The sequence below is a fragment of the Eschrichtius robustus genome, chromosome 16 (genome assembly GCF_028021215.1).
Source record: "Eschrichtius robustus isolate mEscRob2 chromosome 16, mEscRob2.pri, whole genome shotgun sequence".
NCBI classification, from domain to species: Eukaryota; Metazoa; Chordata; class Mammalia; order Artiodactyla; family Eschrichtiidae; genus Eschrichtius; species Eschrichtius robustus.
In genome coordinates, this window is record NC_090839.1 from 67,383,237 (window position 1) to 67,403,452 (window position 20,216).

Genomic DNA, 20,216 nt, shown 5'->3' on the forward strand with positions numbered 1-20,216 from the left:
TTTTTAATTTAAAAAAAGTTTTTATCTTGAAATAGTTTCAAACTATAGAAAAGTTGCAAGGATGATACTAAGCACTCCCCCAGCCCTGTATACCCGTTACTCATAGTCACCGATTTTTAACATTTTGCCACATTTAACATTTTAACCTCATCCTTCTCTTTTGCTCTCTCCATATACATGTATTATTTATTTTTTTCGGAATCATTTGAGAAAAGCTAGCATCCACCACGCCTGTGATTCTTCAGTGTATCTCTTCTCAAAACAGGGATATTCTCTTATATAACAACAGTACAGTAAATTCAGGAAATTTAACATGGACACAGTACTTTAAAAAAAAACCTACTGTGTATATTCCACTTTTGTCACTTGTCCCAATACTGTCCTTTCTAGCACCCCTCCCCCTCCCCCCAGTTCAAGGTCATGCGTTGCATCTAGTCACACTCTTTATTTTTCTGTAATTTTGGAAGAACTTTTCACCTTTCTTTGTGTTTTATGACATTGGCATATTTGGAGCGCGTGGGCCAGTTAGTTTAGAGTCAGTTCCTCAACTTGGGCATTGGGACGATGTTCCCTCCTGGTTCGATTCAGGTAATGCCTGTCTGGCTGGAAAACTACAACAGGGATGTGGGGTCCTTCTCTGGTTACATCTAAGGCCGCATGGTGTCCATCTGCCCCTCGTTGATCGGCTTAATTTTGTTCCTCTGGTCAGCGTGTCTGGTTTCTCCACTGTGCAGGTGCTGGTTTTCCCCTCGTAAGGATGAGCTTTCTGGGGGAGACACGTGAAGGGCATATATATACCTGCTCTTCATTCCACTTTCTCCTCTTGACTTACCATGTGTCTCAGTCCTTTTTTAAGCCACATTTCCCAAAATTTATTTCCATAAGCCCTTGGCAAACAGGAAAACTTGAGGATTTTACTGCAGCTCTCCCCTTGCCTATAAGACCGTTGTCCAAACCTGTCTCGTTCACACCACAATCCAAGCCTATCTCAACATGCTGTCTGCTCCCCTATCCTCAGCTGGATCTGATGTCTTCCTCTTAGACTTCTGGAAGTGCTTCGTGCTTCTTTTGGGGAACAACATCTCCCTTTAAAATGTAAATGAGATTTTATCCGTGCCTTGCTCAAAAAGCCTCTAGTGGCTTCTCATTATAGGGAATAAAACCTGGACGTCCTCACAGTGGCCCCGCTTGGTCTGGCTCCAGGCTCCTCTTCAGCCGTCTCCTACCACACCCACGGCTCATGCCACAGCAGCCGCAACCTTACCGAACACATTCCTACCTCAGGACCTTTGCACTTGCCCTCTGCCTGAATTGTTCTTTCCCTCAAATAGTCACGGTTGGCTGTTTACCCAGATGTCACCTGATGGGAGAGGCCTTCTCTGACCACCCTATCTTACCTGTTTTATTCCTCCTTGTATTACTTACTCCTTTCTGGCATTATAGTATGTAATTTTCAGTTTGTTTCTTGCCTGTTTCCTTCCACTGGAATCGCAGCTCCATGAAGGCAGCGACTTCTGTCTGTTTTATTCTGTTGTATCCTTGGCACCTTGGTAAGTATGTGGCCCACAGTAGGACCCCAGTAAATTTTGGTTGGATGAATATTGTCAGATGAATGGTCATCCTGAGAGGTGCCCTGTGCAGGCTGCTGGGGTTACAGATGTAGATAAGCCAGAGACTTGCGTTTTCAGGTGCTGGGGAGAATAGTGACCACACAGAGTTGTGCCTGTGGTGCAGGAGAGATACAGACCAGTGTGGGACAGCCCAGGTGCTGGCTCACCCTACCTAGGGCTTGTTTGTGTTCCAGAGGATACATGCTGTATCTGAAGACCACAGCTGATGGTTTAGGGGGTGGCTGGTGCCCCCAAGGCTGAGATGTTTGCACAGGTGCTGGGGGAAGTTCCGTTGCTGTCCGTTGTAAGATGTGTATGTACTTCTCTTCCAGGCCTTGGGATTTTTGCTATGGATTGTCTGCTGGGCAGACCTCTTCTACTCTTTCTGGGAAAGAAGTTTGGGCAAGCTCCTGGCCCCAGTGTTTCTGGTCAGCCCAACCCTCTTGGGCATCACCATGGTAAGTAGGGGCTGGCACTGTGGAGACCAAAAGTAGTGGCTGGCATTTAGAAATGAAATGATCTCACAGTAGAAATCCAGAAATACAGCTGTGTTAGGTGAATTTGATGTGGTCTTGTGGGGGGTAGGGAGGAAGGGATGATGGGGCTGAGGCCTAAAGGATGAGCAGGATGTTAAAAAGTTGAAGGGGCTGGAGGCAGAGGATGATCCAGTTGGAGAGAATAGCATGTGCAAAAGTCCTGGGGTCGGAGGGAGAGAGTGAGAGTTGGCCTGTGTGGCTGGGGCAGAGACAGTAAGGAGGGGAGAGCAGGGGAGCAGGAATGGCAGGAAGGGCAGAGGGCTGACCCCAGAGAACCTCGAGCTTCAGGGTTAGTGGGTTTTGTCTTGTTTTTCATTCCTGAAGGTGGGTTCTAAACCTTTTTTGTGCCATGGACCCCTTTCTTCTTTGCCAATCTGGTCTCCTTCTCAGAATAATCATAGAACACATAGGCTTACAAAGGAAACCAATCCTACATATGTATACATATGAAGATTTTGTGATGTACATTTATATTTTTACTTGAGGTTTAATTTACATAGGGTAAAATTCACTTTTTTCCTTGAAAAATTCATGAGTTTTGATAAACAAATATTGTCAGGTGAGTACCATGTCCACAATCAAGCTATGGAACAGCTCCATCACCCCCAAAAGTTCCCCTGGTGCCGCCCCAGCCCTTCTCTCCACCTCTTACCCCGCCCCCTGCCCAGCTGCTGCTGCTGTGTTTCTGCCCCTATCGCTTTGCCTTTTCCAGAATGTCATGTGAATGGAACCATGAAGGCTGGAGCAGTTTGAGTCTGACTTCTCAGGCCCTGCGGTTCCAAAGATCTTTTTTTTTTTTTTTTTTTAAAGTTGCTCAGCGTGTTTGATTGTATGGATTCCGCATGCACTGTTTATCCATTCTTTGGGTGCAGGACATTTGGGCTGGGAAACCAGTTATCTTTAATCACAGTTATCAAAAGATTAAAAAGCAAAATAAAAATATATGTGCTTCTTTATGAATGCATTTCAAATCAAGACCTACCAGCAGCTGTGACTGACGCTTCCTTAATTTCCAAATAGCGATTGACCATACATGATAGAGACATCTTCAGGTACTTTTTTTTTTGGCCGCCGCCATGCAGCATGCAGGATCTTAGTTCCCCAACTAGGGATCGAACCCGTGCCCCCTGCAGTGGAAGTGCGGAGTCTTAACCACTGGACCGCCAGGGAAGTCCCTTCAGCTGTCTATTTTCAGATACGATTTCTAATGGTGACAGAGCCCCAGGCACTGCTGATGCCATTGTGGTTTGTTGCTTTCACGTGTCATTGGTGGTGCTAATGAGGGAAAGTGAAGCTGTAATTGTTTCCCATCTAAGTTCATGGACCCCTGGGTTCTATCCAGAGCCTGTCCTTGGACCCGAGGTTAAAACCCCCCAGTCCTAAAGGCAAAGGTTCTGAGCAAGGGCATGCCAGGCTGTGCATATTTAAGAGCTGACCGTGGCCTCCAAGTGGAGAATGGATTGTGGGGCAGGAGTGGAAGCTGGGAGGCCAGTAGGGGGTCATCTGGCATAAGGGGATGGAGGCTGAGACCAGGGTGAGCAGCAGGTAAGCTGAGGGCGGGCCTTGGTGGCAGAGCCAGTGTGAGTTGCTGATGGATAGATGCAGGGGGTGAGGGAGATGGGGGACCGAGGAGGACAGATGAGGACAGACAGACGTGTCTCTGGCTCAAGCAGCTGGGGGCTGAGGGGAGGTGCCCTCGGTGCCCGTAGCTCCACGGGAGTCAGGTTCGTGACTGTGACTGGCGTTGGGGTCTGCCTCCAGAGGGCCGCCTGTCTGGGGAATGGCCGTGGCATTTCCTTCTTTCAAGGAAACACAGTTTCATTGTTTATTTTCTCTTCCTGATCTCTAAGTCACATGTAAAACGGAAGTCATAGCTCCGGGTATCAGGAATGAAATAAAATCCCAATCCGCCCACCACGGTTGTTCTAATGAAGTTTCCTGAAGACAGGCATGTGACAGTAGCAGGTTAAGTAAGTTTCCTGATCTGCAAACTGGGGTTGAAAACAGTTGAAAACAGGCTGCACCGAGTCGGTGCGTGTGAATGCCTCCTATGCGGCGGAGATAAGAGAAGCTCAATAAAGGGGAGCAGTTACCACTGCTGCCCAAGGCACAAGAGCCAGTCAGCATCAGGGCTGGATTTCCTGATCTAAGTCGAGGGTCAGCCTGCCACCTGTTTTTGTAAATAAAGTTTTATTGGTACACAGCCGTGTCCACTCTTTCATGTATCGTCTAAGGCTGCTTTCACACTGCAGTGCAGAATTGAGTAGTTGTGAAAGAAACTCCATGGCCCACAAAGCCTAAATCCAGTCCTTTAAGAAAAAGTGTGCCGATCTCTGTCGTAAACTGAGCTTTCCCCCGACATTTCCATCCTGTCCTGGGTCTGTACCTGGTCTGTTAGATTCCCACAGCTCTCGAGTTGGATACTGTTACCATCCCCATTTTGCAGACAAGGCAGCAGAGGCTCAGAGAGGTTCGGTGACTTGCCCAGGGTCACCCAGCAAGGCGAGAGCAGAGCTGGGACTGGAGCCAGGTCCTTCCCAGGCTGTTCCCAGTGCTTCCCACTGGCCCGACAGCAGCCCTCCTCCAGGCCGTGCATCTGCCAGGCTTTGGACTGTGGGAGCCTTGGGAGCCTGGCCTTCTCCTGGCGACTCCCGTTGTATGCTTTTCTCTTCCAGCTGCTTGCTACCTTTTTAATTCAGATCGAGAGAAGGAGGGGAGTCCAGTCCTCAGGGATCATGCTCACTTTCTGGCTTATAGCCCTACTGTGTGCCCTGGCCATCCTGAGATCCAAAATCATGACTGCCTTAAAAGAGGTAAGTGGTGGCCTCATTTTGCGTCTTCCGTCAGCGTCTCCTGGAAGATGCTTGTTCCTTCTGGCTTTTGTGGAAACCGTGCGTTTCCATGGGAACCAGGGGATGGCTACTGCATGGGCCTAGCTTCTTTCCTGAGGATTTCCCTCGCCTGTGCAACCTTTGTTCTAGAATCTTCTTTCCTCAGGGCCCCATGTGTCTGTGTAGCTCTCAGGGGCAGGAGCTGCGGGCAGATACACACCACCCTTTGAGCCTCTGTCAGCGGTAACAGCCAGGCAAGTTGGCTCTCGGTGTCTATTGTCTGGAACAGAGCGGAGCAGGGAGCAGTGTTTGCAGAGTGGTGGCTCCTTGGGGACCCTAGACTCGTCCCCACGTTGCCTTGGTGCTGCTCTGGCTGGGAAGTGGCTCTCGTTGGCTGCCATCCGCTGCTCCTAAGGATTCTGAAGAGCGTGCTCTTTCAGACTGTCACGTTGTTCCCTGTCACCTTCGGGCTAATCAGGAACTGGCATCAGGCAAAGGAAGGAAGAGTAACTGAATGTTTATTGAGCACCTGCAGTGTACATTTCAGGCAGTCTTTAATAGTGATGGCAGCTGACATTTATTGAGTTGGTGTTTTCAAAGTGCCAGGCCGGGGACTGAGTCATTTCCGTGAATAATCTTACTGGCTTCTCACAATTACCCTGACAGGGTCTCTCAGCTTCAGCACTAATTGACACTTGGGGCCCGAGACATCTTTGTTTTGTGGGGCTGTCCTGTGGTTGTCGGATGTTTGGGGCAGTGCCAGTAGCCTCCCGCTCCTGAACAGAAGTGTCTCTAGACACTACCAGATGTTCCCTGGGAGGCAAAGTCACCCACACTTGAGAACCACTGGTCTGTTTGTAGATGGGGAAACTGAGGCACAGAGAGGTTAAGTAAGTAGACGAAGTCCCACGGCCAGAATGAGCAGGGTCAGGCCTTGAAGGTAGGTCTGTTCTACTCCCAAGCCTGGGGCTCCTCCCCCGTGTCGGCTGCCTGGACCAGGCAGTGTGGACCACACTGTGACGTAACTGCTTGTCTTCTGTTATCTTGCAGGGGGTAGGGTCAGGGTGGGAAAGCTTGCCGTCAGGCCTGCAGGCTGAGAGAGTGGGCCTTCTGCTGTCTGCTCCCCCGGCCTCCGCAGGTTGCTTCCAGAAAGTGATCTTTTCTTCCTCCTTCCCTCCCTCTTGTTCAGGATGCCCAAGTTGACGTCTTTCGCGATGTCACTTTCTACATTTACTTTTCCCTCGTACTGATCCAGCTTGTGTTGTCCTGCTTCTCAGACCGCTCACCGCTGTTCTCCGAAACCATCCACGATCCCGTAAGTGTGCTCACAGAGACACGTGTGTGTGCATGTGTGTGTGCAAGAGAGAATACACAGTGCCAGCTAACGTTGATTTGAGCCAGTATTGTCCATCTAGGAGCTCCTTCTGTCTTCCCTGAACACCTGGCGATACGTGACATTATCCTCTCCACTCTACCGATGGAAAAACTGAGCCATAGACGTGGCTCGGGGGATTTAAGGAGGGAATCTGATTCATAGTTGTTAACTGCTGTGCTTTCCAGCCCGTTGTCTCATTTGGTTGGCGTAGTGGTTTTAGACAGTGCGAGTGAACTTTTAAAAATCAGGAAATTTCATATAAGTTCTAACTGTCCAGATTTTCTAGAAAAATGTGAAGTTCTGGCAGCAGTAGGACTGTTATCCCACATGGCAGCGGTTGGCCAGATTTGAGGAGCATTGCCTTGGTTTCCTACCTCAGTCCTCACCACTCCCTGCTTCATTAGACAGTCTTGCTTCCCTCACCTACGTACGTGCCTGGCCCCTGGGGGGTTTGAGTTTGAGATCCTGGGTCTCTTCCGTCCGCTTGAGGGAAATCCTGCTTGTGTAGAAGGATCTGAGTGGGCAGGGTGGGGATGGCCGCCCTTCTGCTGGTAGCAGGAAAGTGAACACGGTTATTTATCACCCTTGCCTGTCTTCTTTTTCCCTCTCTGCCTCCGTCCATCCTCTTTGCCTTCCTCACTCCTCCCCTTTCTTTCTTCCCTCCTTCTGTCTAGTGCCGAGTGCCAGGCCCCAATCTGGACACAGGGCTGTGGCAGTGAATAAAGCAGAGTTATTGCCACTTGAGGTTTGTGTTTTCACGGGCAGGGGCACAAACAGTAACCCAGGAGCCAAGTATATATCCTATCAGTCAGGTGGTGGTAAAGCCTGGGAAGAAGAAAGTGGGGAAAGGAGGTGGAGATGATGGTTTGGGGTCGTGTGTGGTTTTGATAAAAGCCATCAGGGAAGCCCCCCCCCCACCCCCCAGGAAACCTCATTGGAGCAGAGACCTGAAGGAGCGAGGGAGCCAGGCAAGCAGATACCCAGGGGAAGAGGTTCCAGGCAGAGGGGTGGCAAGTGCAAAGGCCCTGGGGCAGAGCTGCCGTGAATGTCGCCGGAACAGCAGGAAAGGCCAGTGCGGCTGGAGAAGCGAGAGGCAGGAGGGGGTTGAGGGATGGCCTCTGAGAGCTGGGACAGTCACCTATGGGCCGGGTGGGCTGTTTGGATTTTATTCTGAGAGGGATGGGAAGCCTTTGGAGCATTCATTTGTTGCTTTGTTCATGGTTAGTCAGCTGCTAACGGACGAAATTGCAGTGGGAGCAGTTTTCAGCTGTGGTTCTGCTGGGTTTGGCCTGAACCTCAGCAAAAGGTTGAGGCTGCTTTTGTGGGTGATGAAAGGACCTATGGGGCACCAGCCTGGAGGAGGCAACGGATGCTCCCAGTGTGAGCTTCAGAAACCCGTGCCCTCGAGTGTGTTCGGAGAGGCCTCATTTTCTCATCTCCCTGCTCTGGGGGGAGCTGGGTTGAAGAAATTAGAAAAGTGTGTATGTGTGTCTGTGAATGTGTGTATTTATGTGTGTTTGTGCACACAGGTGTGTGTGCGTGTGGTGTGTGTACGTGCATGCACATATTTATGTTTACATGTTTTGCATGTAGATGTGTATGAGTGTGTGCATGTGTGTGTTTTTGTGTGTTCATGTGAGTGTGTTTTGCACGTGTATAAAGTTCACAAGGGCAGCAGCCATGCATGAACACCCAGGGGATCCAGCCCCTGCCTGGCACAGAGGAGCTAAGATGTCTCCGGCCCTCATGTCTGCTATTCGTCAGTGTTTGTATGCACGGGTGTGGGTGTGTGACAGTGCCGTGTCCCCATCAGAAACATTAGATGTCAGGCTGTTCTGTGGAGACGGGGATCGCACGGAACAAGTCATACCCCCCTGAGTGACTGCAGACCCTGGAGTGCTCTGGGGGTAAACCGAGCCCGGGGGAGGCAGACAGGCCCACGTGGGGATCTCCTGACTCTTCAGGCTCCCTGTGGGGCCTGGGAAGCAGCCTCTCCCAGTGGACGGTCCCTGATGCTTTATGGGGAATTTCTGATTTCTGGTCCCCTCTGGGATCTGGATAGAATTCCTGTCTCTTCTTTCCTGGGTGTGTGTGCATCGGGGTGTCTCACAGAGCTGCCTTCCTCCTCCCATTGTGCTTTCTGCAGTTCTGGGGTGTGGGACCTTCTCTGCCCAGGTACCCCGACTCTTCTCCCAGCTGTTCTTTTTCTCTTGTGGGAATTGAGGCTCAGAGAGGTTGTCTTGACTTACAGCCTGAATCTGATGGTGGAGGCAACATGGTAATGGAAGGAGAGCCTCATTTTGGAGTCAGGCAGACCCTGGGCTTTAATTTCACCTGTGTCCCGTTTATTCTTCCAATAGATATTTATTAAGCACCGTTTTTATACTGCGCTTGGTTCTGGGGACACAGCAGTATGTGAAAAAGTGTGGTCCATGCCCTGCTACGCTTATCTGTTACTCCATAACAAACCACCCTGAATTTAGTGGCATAAAACAGCAACAGTACTTTGTTATGTGTCACAGGCCCGGGCATTGGCTGGGCTCAGCTGCATGGTTTTCACTCAGGGTCCTTGCTCACGTGTCGGGTGGTTAGCGTGTTGGCCTCTGGCTGGAGCCTCAGCCAGGGTTGACAGCCCCACCTGGTCTCCCCGAGCTGCCTGGGCTTCCTCACAGCGTGGCGGCTGGTCTCTTAAGAGTGAGCGCGCACGAGGTGGAAGCTGTGTCACCTTTTAGGACCCAGTCCCGGAGTCACATAGAGTCACTCCTGCCACCCTCTTCTGATTGAGGCAACCACGAAGGTCTTCTGGGTGCAAGGGGTGGGCGCACACAGGCCCCCACCTCTAGATGGGGGAGCGGCCAGGTCTCACTGTAAGAAGAGCGTGTGAGATGGCAAGTGATGCCTGGCCAACTTTGGAAAATACCATCTACTGCATGCCCCCAGGAAGCTATGGTCTCGTTAAGCAGGTCAGCAGACTGTGTGACTACAGTTGAGATGAAGGCTGGGAATCAGGTTATGTGACTTTTGGATCTGACTTTGGGCAAGTCGCTTCTCCTTTCAAGACCTCTGTGTCCTGTTCTTGAAAATGGGTTGAGGCTCGATTTGATGCTGGCTGCACCCCCCTCCCTGCCCCGGAACGGAGGCCTGTGATCTGGGGAGGAGGACACTGCTAGGTGTCACTTCTGCTGTCCCCCCGTCACCCTCAGGGCTCGCATCACAGTGGAGCCTGGAAGACGGGGTGAGTCCGGTCCCTGTCGCTGTCCCGCCCTCAGAGCAGCAGTCACATGTCACCTGTCCTCAGAGCGAGCAGTCAGCCAAGCCCAGGGTCAGGCGGGGCCAGCATGGGGGCCGGCAGTGCTGACCTTCTCCCCCCTGCTGAGTCACCAAGCTGCCGTCCTCCCCAGCTGGCCCCGGGCCTGATGTGTGACTCAGAGCTGTGTCCTGGCCCTGCTTCCTGGCAGGGCTGCTCCCCTCGGTGCATCAAGTGGGGCCGGGCTGAGTGGGCCTCGCAGGCTTTCTGAGGCTGTCACCTGTCCCCGGCCTCTAGTCCTTTTATCTTGCTGGCCCTGAGGCTGCTGCTTAGGGTGCAGGGAGGGGGTTGCCATTGGCAGTTGGGGGCATCAGGGGCAAATGTGGCGGACAGTAGGCCCTCACTTCTCAAAGTGGGGTCCTCAGACCGGCGGCATCAGCATCCCTCAGCTGCTCATTAGAACTGCAGAGTTTCAGGCCTGCCAAGTCCGTGTTGAGTCAGGATCTCATTTTCACCAGATCCCTGGGGTGGTTCATGGTTGAAAAGCACCGGTTTAGCAAATTCTTAAAAACTGCTCAGCTCATTTGGTGTAAGAGGTATTTTTAATCCTGTTCATATTTTGCTATGAACATTTCAAATCTACAGAAAAGTTGAAAGACACAGCGAGTACTCCCCATCTACCCACCAACTGTATTCTACAAGTTAACATTTTGCTAAATTTGCTTTATCACAAATCTGTCTAGCCAGCCAGCCGGCTAAGATTTTTGGTATTTAAAAGTCACCTTGAAATACATTAGTATCCTTCATTCACACAGTTCACTGTGCAAATCATTAGCCAGAGCTCAATATCTCTTTATGGTTCGTTTTTTTTTTTTTTTTTTTTTTTTTAAAGTAAATTTACATAGTGACATTCCTGAATCTTAAGTTACCATTTGATGAGTGCTGACAAATGAGTAACTCAAACCCCTATTGAGATACAGAACATTCCCAGGACCCCAGAAAGTCCCCTCCTGCCCCTTCATGGTCAGTCTCTACCCCTTGCAGCCCAGAGGCAACTGCTGGGCCTAGACTGTTAATGAGAGCATCGAAAACTCCATTTTTAATTCCTCTCTCCGTTACGCTTTCGGCCATTTAGTGATTCGGTGTTGTGCCGGGGGCTCCGCTGGGCTCGGAGTACCTAGAAACGAACAGACATTGACCACCCCTTAGGAGAGATGGAGGAGGAGGCGGCAGGCAAATAAGCTGCTGCTGCGGGATGGACAGTGGGGTTCCAAGACAGGGAAGTGCTGGGGGCTGCGGGTGCCCGAGGAGCAGTCCTGAACTCAGCCTGGGGTGCCAGAGCCAGCATCCGGAGGAGGGGATGCCTCCGTCAGGCCAGTAAGTTTGAAGGCTGGAGGGTGGATGGGAAAGGTGCTCCTGGTGGTGGAAGCAGCATGTCCAGAGGTCCAGCGGTATGATGGAACTTGTGGGTGTTTGGGAACTGCGTGGACTTCTGCTTGGTTGGGTCACAGGGGCCAGGGACCTGAGCATGAAAGATCAAGGGTAGAATTGGGTGTCACCATATGGACTTAGAATTTTGATCTGATGGAAGGTTTTTCAGCTGGGGGGGGGGTGACACACTCAGGTTGGAAGTGTTTTGGAGTATCCCTCTTGCTGAAAGGAGGATGCATGAGGCTGGTGACACTTAGGAAAGCCATTGAGAGAGTCCAGGCGGGTTGAGAGGAAGGCTGGCCTGAACAGTGACCCTGTGTGTAGCAGAGCATCAAAAACCAGGAAGAGAAATCGGACAAGTTCATGGGAAAAGCACACATCGTGTGTGCCGCAGTGGAAGAAATTGTGGTCCTGCGCCTGGAGGAGCTTTGCACAGCTGAGAAGCGGCAGAGCCAACAAAGAACACCAGTGTAACATGCTGTACCAACGGATTTCTTACTGTCGGACGTTTAGGTGGTTCCAACCAATAATAATAATAGCAGCCTCGTGTTAATAAATAAAATTAACTTATTTAATCTTCACAGCAACCCAACTTTGAGGCGGAACTGTGAGTCTCCCCCCATTTTACAGATGAAGACACCGAGGTTCAGGGTGGTGTAGTGTCGCCTGAGTTCACAAGGCTGGATTGGGAGTCCTTCCACCCGGTGAGCCCTTCACATCTGAGCCTGCATCAGCATCACCTGGAGGGCTTGTTAAAGCACAGATCATTGCCGGGTCCCACCCCCAGAGCTTCTGAGTCAGTCGGTTTGGGTGGGGCCTAAGCCTTTCTATTTTTAACAAACCCCCGGGCACCGTGGATGCTGGTGATGGGGCCGGATTTCAGAACCCCTGGTCTGAGCTACACTGCTGCTCACGCGTCCCTTACTGCTGGAGTAACTGGCAGAAAACTGAACTAAAAGTAGAATCAGAACCAGAAAAGGTGGGTGGGGACCCAGAGAGTTTCTGACAGAAAGGCCAGAATGCTGAGGGCCCAGACAAAGGTCCTTAGAGTGCCTCGTGCGAGGTCACGGGGTGACCAGTTCTCAGAGGACCAGTGCCTGGGGGCTGTGTACCAAATTAGTTTAAACCTCATAGTTTCAGGCCAAATTACCTGCACCAGGTAGAGATGCCAAAGAATGCAGCTCTCTGCATGAAGCTCCCTGCTCCTCTTCCTCTGCTTTCAGCCAGGGCCTGTCTGAATTATTCTTGTTTCTAACCAAATGGGGGATCAGTTAATAATCCTCCTTCCTCCTGGGACAGGAGTTACTCCAGTCTCAGAGGCCAGGAAACCCCCAGCCAGCAGCCCTGTCTTTTCCACCTCGAGAAGTTCTGCTTGGTTTTGGTTGAACGGAACGCTGCCTGGATCCTTGTCCAGCGACCTCCTTTTTTTTTTTTTCCCCTTCTTTCTTATTTTATTTTATTAATTTATTTTTGGCTGCGTTGGGTCTTCGTTGCTGTGCGTGGACTTTCTCTAGTTGCGGCGAGCGGAGGCTACTCTTCATAGTGGTGTGAGGGCTTCTCATCGCGGTGGCTTCTCCTGTCGTGGAGCACAGGCTCTAAGGCGCGCGGGCTTCAGTAGTTGCGGCATGTGGGCTCAATAGTTGTGGCTTGAGGGCTCTAGAGCACGGGCTCAGCAGTTGTGACGTGTGGGCTTAGTTGCTCCACAGCGCGTGGGAACTTCCTGGACCAGGGCTCGAACCCGTGTCCCCTGCATTGGCAGGCGGATTCTTAACCACTGTGCCACCAGGGAAGTCCCTTTCCTTCTTTCTTTAATTATCAGTTCTTGACTACTTCAGAACTCTAATCGTCTGTTATCACTTGAGGCCTCTCATGTCAGATAGGGACTTCCAGAAACCGGCTCCCAAACTGATGTAATTTCTTATCTGTGCTGGTGACAGGACCCGCTCTCTGCCCGATGTGACTTCTGATAATCTGAACATCTGTATCTGGATCCAGAGGAGGGAGGAGAGCTGGGGAGACGAACTTAAGGAGGCTCCTGGATTGTGCACATTAGAAACTGAAGTGTTCATGTTGCTGATCCAGCCTTACTGCATCTGGAGGGTGCATTTTCTCGCAGGGGCTGGGATTTTTACTAGCCAGAGTGAGGATTAGTCTCTCCCTGCTGGGCCATCATTTCTTATGGTCTTAGGGGTAGGACTCCATTTGGGTACAGTTGGGTATAAAGGGAATGAATTCACCTTCAGTTACGCAGCCGACAGGTTGCTTCGTTCTTCTTCTTCAGTTTTATTGAGAAATAATCAACGTACATCATTGATTAAGTTTAAGGTATACAACATTGATGGTTTCATTTACATGTATTGTGAAACGATTACCACAATAGGTTTAGTTGATAACATCTATTTTCTCATACAGGTAGAATAAAAGGAAAAGAAAAAAGCAGTTTTTTTTTTTTGGTTGCGCTGCATGGCTTGTGAGATCTTAGTTCCCCGACCAGGGATTGAACCCCGGCCCTCAGCAGTGAAAGTGTGGAGTCCTAACCACTGGACCTCCAGGGAATGCCCAAAAGAGCAGTTTTTAACTTTATAAATGTTGAGATGAAGATTGAATAACTCCACCTCTCCTTCCTCATCCTCTCCCCCCAATTTTATCATACTTTAAATTACATCAGTAATTAGTGTTTGCATCATTATAACAATTGTAAATATTGTTCACTGTAGACTTGTTTGAATTCTGTGTTTACATGTCCCTTTTTTTTTTTTTTTTAAAGTATAATTGGCCTACAATGCTGTTAGTTTCAGGTACACACCATAGTGATTCGCCATTTCTATACATTTACGAAATGATCATGATAAGTCTAGGTTGCTTTGTTCTTGACCCACAGCTGGGCTTGCCTGATTTTGAAGCAATGCCAGGATTTGTGAGGCCCCTGTGTGTATAAGCCTGACACCCTGAGAGTTTGCACTGGGCCTTGTGCAGGTTAGAAAAAGACATCTGGCCCGCTCCGGGCGGATGAGTTTGAGAAAGGCCCTGCGTCCTTTCAGCCGATGCTGTCCTGCCGCCCCCAGGCCCAGGACCAGATGCACTTCAGCCCCCACTCGCCCCCGCGGCTGGGCGTCTTTGTGCAGGGCTGACTCTGCGTTGATGCCAAGACTGAAAGAAGGCTGGATTTGGAGGCAGAAGGCCCGCATTTGAGTTCTAGTTCCTCCCCTTAAGAATCGCCATCTTTGGTGTCGTGAGGTCTGAGGTAAGCAGGGGTCAGCCAACTTTTTCTGTAAGGAGGCAGATAGTAAATATTTTAGTCTTCGTAGACCACATGGTCTCTGTCGCAAGTACTCAGCTCTGCCACTGTAGCTCAGAAACAGACGTGGACAGTAGGGAAATGAATGGGCATCGCCGTGTCCACATAAAACTATTTTGCAAGTGGCCGGACTGTGGGCCTGACTTTGCCAGCCGTGATGTGAAGCGTCTGGTACAGTTCTTGGTGTGTCACGGTCTGCAGGAAATGGCGGACTTGTTACTGTGTTTACCATTAGTATTCACGTTAAGACTGCTAATGTCATTGCTCGAGCTTCTTTTACTCTGTGCCAGGAGCTGTCGCAAGTACTTCACAGGTTTTATCTCATTTAATCTCATCATCACCGAGTAACTTGGCCCAGGCGCCTCAGTTAGTAAGTGGCAGGGCTGGGATTCAAACCTCCCTCTAACCACCTTGCTTCATGTTGCTTCACCCATGGACGCCCCCCACGCCTGGCTCCCACCCCCGCCGGGACCCTGTTTTGTTGTTGTTGTCACAGCTCTCACCGTGTATAGTTGTATATTTATTTGCATCTTGGTTTACTTATGGTCCCTCTCTTCCAAGGCGAGAGGCAGTACTGGGCCGGGACCTCACTGTCTCTCCTGCGTAGCTCAGTCTTGGATGTATTTAGCCACCTCCTGGCGTATAAGCAGATCCTCCCTCATTTTTTGCTTAAGAAATAAATGAGTCACTGCCAGCTGTGTCCCGCCCCCATCCCCTTCTCTGCCAGCACCTTAGCTTTTTACAGTGGGTGGGAACTGGGCTGTAGTTGAAGTGTATTTGCGATTCCCTGACAACCCATCCACTTCCGGAAGAAAAACCAGCCTACAAAGCAAATACCACCACCTGCTCCAGGAATAATGCTGCGGCCTTAGGTTGGAAAAATGAGGTCCCATGGACCTCATTCCACTTGTCCCTCCTTGCAGTCCCATGAGGTAGGCTGAGCAGTGGGACTGACCGCTCCCAGTTGCCAGATGCGAAGACTGAGACTTTGGGGTGAAAGGACTTGCCCAAGGTCATTCAGCTAGACAATGGCATAGCTGGGATTTGAACCCAGGGCCATCTGGCTTTAGGTTGGTTTAGAATGTAGGTCTGTGGGCCAGCTGCATCTGATTAAAGACATCCTGGTGCCAGGGCCCCAGCCCCAGAGAGAGTGATCTAGTTGGTCTGGGCTGGGACTCTCGGCAGCTGTGTTTACAAAGCTCCCCAGGTGATTCCCGGGCTGGTAGGACTGGAACCTCCCCATGCCTCACGGCCCCGAGAGTGAAACCTGGTGGTTCTCAGCCCAGGCTTCTTGTTTGACTCACTGGGGAAGATTTTCATGATGGAAACTTTCAAATGTGTACAAATGTGGACAGCATGGTATAATGACCACCATGGACTATTTACCCTGCATCGCATGTAAACATTTCAATATGTATCTCTGAAAGATAAGGAATTAAGAATTTTTAATAACATTTTATTTTGAAATAACTTGACTCACAAAAAGTTACAAAAATGGTAGAGTTCCTGTATACCCTTCTCCAACTTTCCACAATGATATCTCAGAGATAAGGATTTTAAGCAGTGCAACAATAATACCATTATATGGCCTAAAAACATACTAATTCTTTAATATCATCAAGTATTCCAGAAATCCACCATGGTTGCAAAGTGGTGCAGCCTCTTACGTGATATCATTCCTTCATTTGTTAGCGGGACCATTTTATACAAAGACGCTTCCTCATCTCTTTAGTCACCCTGTGGTGTCATAGACAAATGCTTGTTTCTTTCTTTTTTTCTGTTTTCAAAACAACGACTTGGTTCACTAGAATCTTTTCATCAGCGACACCAAGAGGTTTTTCTTCTTTTCCAGTATCAAGATGAACTTGTGTATTTAAACGTTTGTGATGTGTCTCAGTCCTTTTGACTTACTATCTGTATTGCAGCTCAAATGGTCCCTTTCTGGGCTTGTGGGAACCACTTCTGGTTGCTTCTGAGGCCTTTTACCAACCCTCCTCCCGTCAGGTGTGACAAGATGTTCTGGGCTTATCTTGTACATTTCCTGCCCAGCCACTTGGTCAAGGAGACTCTGGGAGTTGAAAACAAAAACAAAAACAAAAACTCAAGTGCCTGGACCCACCCCAAAACCAGCTAAATCAGAATCTCTGGGGGGTGGGGCAGATACGGTATTTTCTTTTCGAGTGCCCCCAGCCAGGGTTGACAACCACTTGGGTAGAGTGTGTTTGTTCCCTCATGGGGCTCCCCAGCATCTTCTCTCTGCAAAATGCTGGAACGCAGAGCAACATCCTCGGCTAATGATCCTATCACTCCCTGGTGACCCCACCTACGCTAACACTTGTGTTTCAGGATTTAGACCTGAACATATTGGCCCTTGTGTGCAGTCTCAAAGGCTCTGTGCTGATTACCCGTTCCTTGCCTGTGTGGCATTGAACTGGAGCTCATCTTTGTGGCTCTGGAAAAGAGGTTCTTTGATTCAGTTTGCTTAGAATCTGTTGATGATTTCCTGTTGCTCTTGGGATGGAGACCAAAGTCCCTTATGTGGCCTCCAGCGTAGACTGAGCACAGCCTCCAGTGTAGACTACGCAGGCCCCCTCTTGATTCCTGGAGCTGGCTACGCTCCCCTCTACCACAGGGCCTTTGCACACACTAGTCGCTCTGCTGGGACTGCCTTGCCTTTCCCCTTCACTTAGTTATCCTCTCCTCACTCTTCAGACCCCAGCTTGACCATCTTCCTCAGGGGTGCCTTCCCTGACCTCTGTCAACTAGATCAGCCCAGTGATATACCAGTGATCTCACTGGTAATATTGACTTGCCTTCGGGGTATGAGTCTTGTCACACTTGTGGTTTTGTATTTGTTCACGTGATCGTTTGATTAATGTCTCTCTCCGGACCCTGACTGTTTGGGACTCACATTCTGTCTCCACTGCTTCTAGCTGTTGGCACCCCGGGCAAGTCTTTTCATTTCTCTGCCCCTCAGTTTCTTTAACTATGAAATGAGGGTGATGCTTTTACCTACTTCGTAGTGTGGTTATGCAGATTAAATGAGATAATTTGTGTAAAACATTTAAAACAGAGCTAGCTAGCAGAGAGTGTTAGCAGGTGGTGTTATTGCCCTGGTTTAGGGTTATGTCTGTTCAGATTTGTGTACAGGTGGTGTTATTGCCCTGGTTTAGGGTTATGTCTGTTCAGATTTGTGTACAGGTGGTAGGCACATAGTAGGTGCTCAGAAAATATTTGTTGAATGAGTGAATGAATGAATGAATGAATGAAAGAAATAGGAATACTAGTAATACCACACCTAAGATTCTGTGAGGATATGAGTAACTTGTTGAGTGCCTGGCACATTGTAGATGCTCAGTAAATATTTGTTGAATGAACAAATGAATGAACTAAAGCAGGGACAACAGTAGGGCCGTGTTTGTTGGGTTGCTGTGGGGATGTAAGATAAGGCAGGTATGGGACTCATTGTACCATTTTTACACATAGCAGACACTCAGGAAACAGTTGCCAGGTAAAACTGGAGGAGCTGCCAGGTGTTTCTTTCCAGGCCACTGGTGCTCAGGAGGGAAGCCCTTTCAGGGTGAAAATCAGTGGCATGAGAGTGGCCGCTGGTCCACTGGGAGGAAGAGCAGTCAGCTGGCTGCTCCCTGCCTAGAGCTGGCGTAGATGAGAAGTTTAACCGTTCATTTCCCCTTCGCTCCCCACCCTGTGCTTTCTCTCCACTAGAATCCTTGCCCAGAATCCAGTGCCTCCTTCCTTTCCAGGATCACCTTCTGGTGGATCACAGGGTAAGTCCTGGTCCCCAAACCTCGGGCGGCCGTTGGGCCATGACTGTGCCACTAGGGCCCCTGCTCTTCCTCCCTTGCCCTTTCCGATGGGGCTATGTCCTGAGTGTGCCTTCCCTGGGCTGGGGTCTCAGAGACACTCACCCTGACCCCACGTTCATGTGATAAATTGCATAAACCTAAACAGCTTGCACCTCTGTGGACGGCTTGGCCTGGGCAAGCAGCTGCACGCTCTTGGCTCAGCTTCGGATTTGGCTGTTTTTTTGCATTAGGTGTAATTATTGTCGTTGGCATTGTTTCCCCCCATGAGAAAAATAATGCCCGTGCACCGCAGGAAAAGCGGGTAAGAGCGTGGACCAACAGCACCAGAGCACCAGAGGCAGCCGCCGTCCACAGCTCAACACACCCCCTTCTCGCCCTCCTTTTATTTGCACACTTTTTTCTTTACATTGTCAGCATCCTACTGGGGATTATTAAAATCCCTCCCCCAACCCGCAAGCGTTTTTCCTTGTCTTTATAAACTTTTTTTACAAACATTGTGTTTTTTTTTTTAATTTAATATTTGTCTTACTTAACTATTTTTCAGTTGCTATTAAAGAACAGCGCTAGGACAGTTGGTGTAATTTCAATATGGACTGTAGGTCATGCCAGCCAGGCTCATACTTCTGATTTTGGTCCTTGTACTCTGGTTATATCAGAGCACGTCCTTTCTCTTAGGGGGATGCACACTAATATTTAGGGCTAAAGATGTGTAGAATCTGCAACCTACTATGAAATGGTTCAGAAAAAAGAAATACTTCATTTTGTTACGCTTCGCAGACACTGTGTCTTTTACAAATTGAAGGTTGGTGGCAACCCTGCGTCAAGGGAGTCTGTTGGCGCCATTTTTGAGGCAGCATTCGCTCACTTTATGTCTCTGTGTCACATTTTGGTAATTCTCACAATCCTTCAAACTTTTTCATTATTATTATATTTATTATGGTGATCTGTGATCCATGATCTTTGATGTTATTACTAGGATTCGCTGAAGGCGCAGATGATGCTTAGCATGTTTTAGCAATAAAGTATTTTTAAGTTAAGCTCTGTATGTTGTTTTTTTTTTAGACATAATGCTATTGCACATTTAATAGATTATAGGATAGTGTAAACATAACTTTAATATGGGAAACCAAGACATTCCTGTGACTCGCTTTATTGCAATATTCACTTTGTCACGGTGGTCTGGAACCGAACCCACGATATATCTGAGCTCTGCCTATATGTGTTTGCATATGCATGTATCTAGAGACAGAGGCAGATACAGCACACTTAAAATGTTAACAGTCGTGAACTAGGTGAAGGGTAGACAGGAATTCTTTGTAAGATTCCTGTGATTTTTCTCTGAGTTTGAAATGTTTCAAATAACAAGTTAAAATATTAGGTTTGCTTTTTATCATGAAAGTATTCAAACCAGAAAGACTAGTCTAATAAACCGCAATAAACTCATCACCTGATTTAACGATGGTTAATGCTTTGTCATATTCTCCTTAAAAAAATTTTTTTTAAGTAAATTAGAGCCATCATGCTATTCCTCCTAAATATTCTGTATGTATCTCTAAAAATGAGACTGTTTTTCCTGGGTGACCTAACAGTAAAATTAGCAATAATGATTTAACGTGCCCGCATGTCCATTATTCCTTATTGAGATATTCCTGAGTTGCGGCCGCCTTCGGTCGCATGGCCGTGGTGGCAGGGAGGGTCGTCGTCCTCCTCCTTCTGACTCTCATCACCTCCCACCTTGTGTTTCGGCCACAGGATGATGGTCCAGGGCTACCGCCAGCCCCTGGAGAGCACTGACCTCTGGTCCCTGAATAAGGAGGACACGTCAGAACAAGTTGTGCCCGTTTTGGTAAAGAACTGGAAGAAAGAATGTGCAAAGTCCAGAAAGTAAGTGCCAGGCATCCTGCCCCGGGGAACCTGGGCACTCACTGGGGCGACCCCGTAGCTCCATCCCTCCACCTCTTACTAGCTTCATGGCCCTGGACGGGCTGCTTCCCTCCTCCGAGCCACGGTTTGCTCATCTGCAGAATGGGGTAGAGTGTGACGTGTAGCTAAGACAATTTG

The 20,216-nt window shown here is 49.2% G+C and overlaps 1 protein-coding gene across 1 annotated transcript in view; it reads left to right on the forward strand.

Annotated features, from left to right (window-relative positions):
- The window catches only part of ABCC1 (ATP binding cassette subfamily C member 1 (ABCC1 blood group)), a 131,977-nt gene that overhangs the window by 40,900 nt on the left and 70,861 nt on the right, over positions 1 to 20,216 (forward strand). The window contains exons 3-7 of the mRNA XM_068525219.1: positions 1,943 to 2,068; positions 4,822 to 4,959; positions 6,167 to 6,292; positions 18,055 to 18,116; positions 19,908 to 20,039. Of these exons, the coding sequence (XP_068381320.1) occupies positions 1,943 to 2,068; positions 4,822 to 4,959; positions 6,167 to 6,292; positions 18,055 to 18,116; positions 19,908 to 20,039 (584 nt within the window). The remainder of the gene's footprint in view (positions 1 to 1,942; positions 2,069 to 4,821; positions 4,960 to 6,166; positions 6,293 to 18,054; positions 18,117 to 19,907; positions 20,040 to 20,216) is intronic.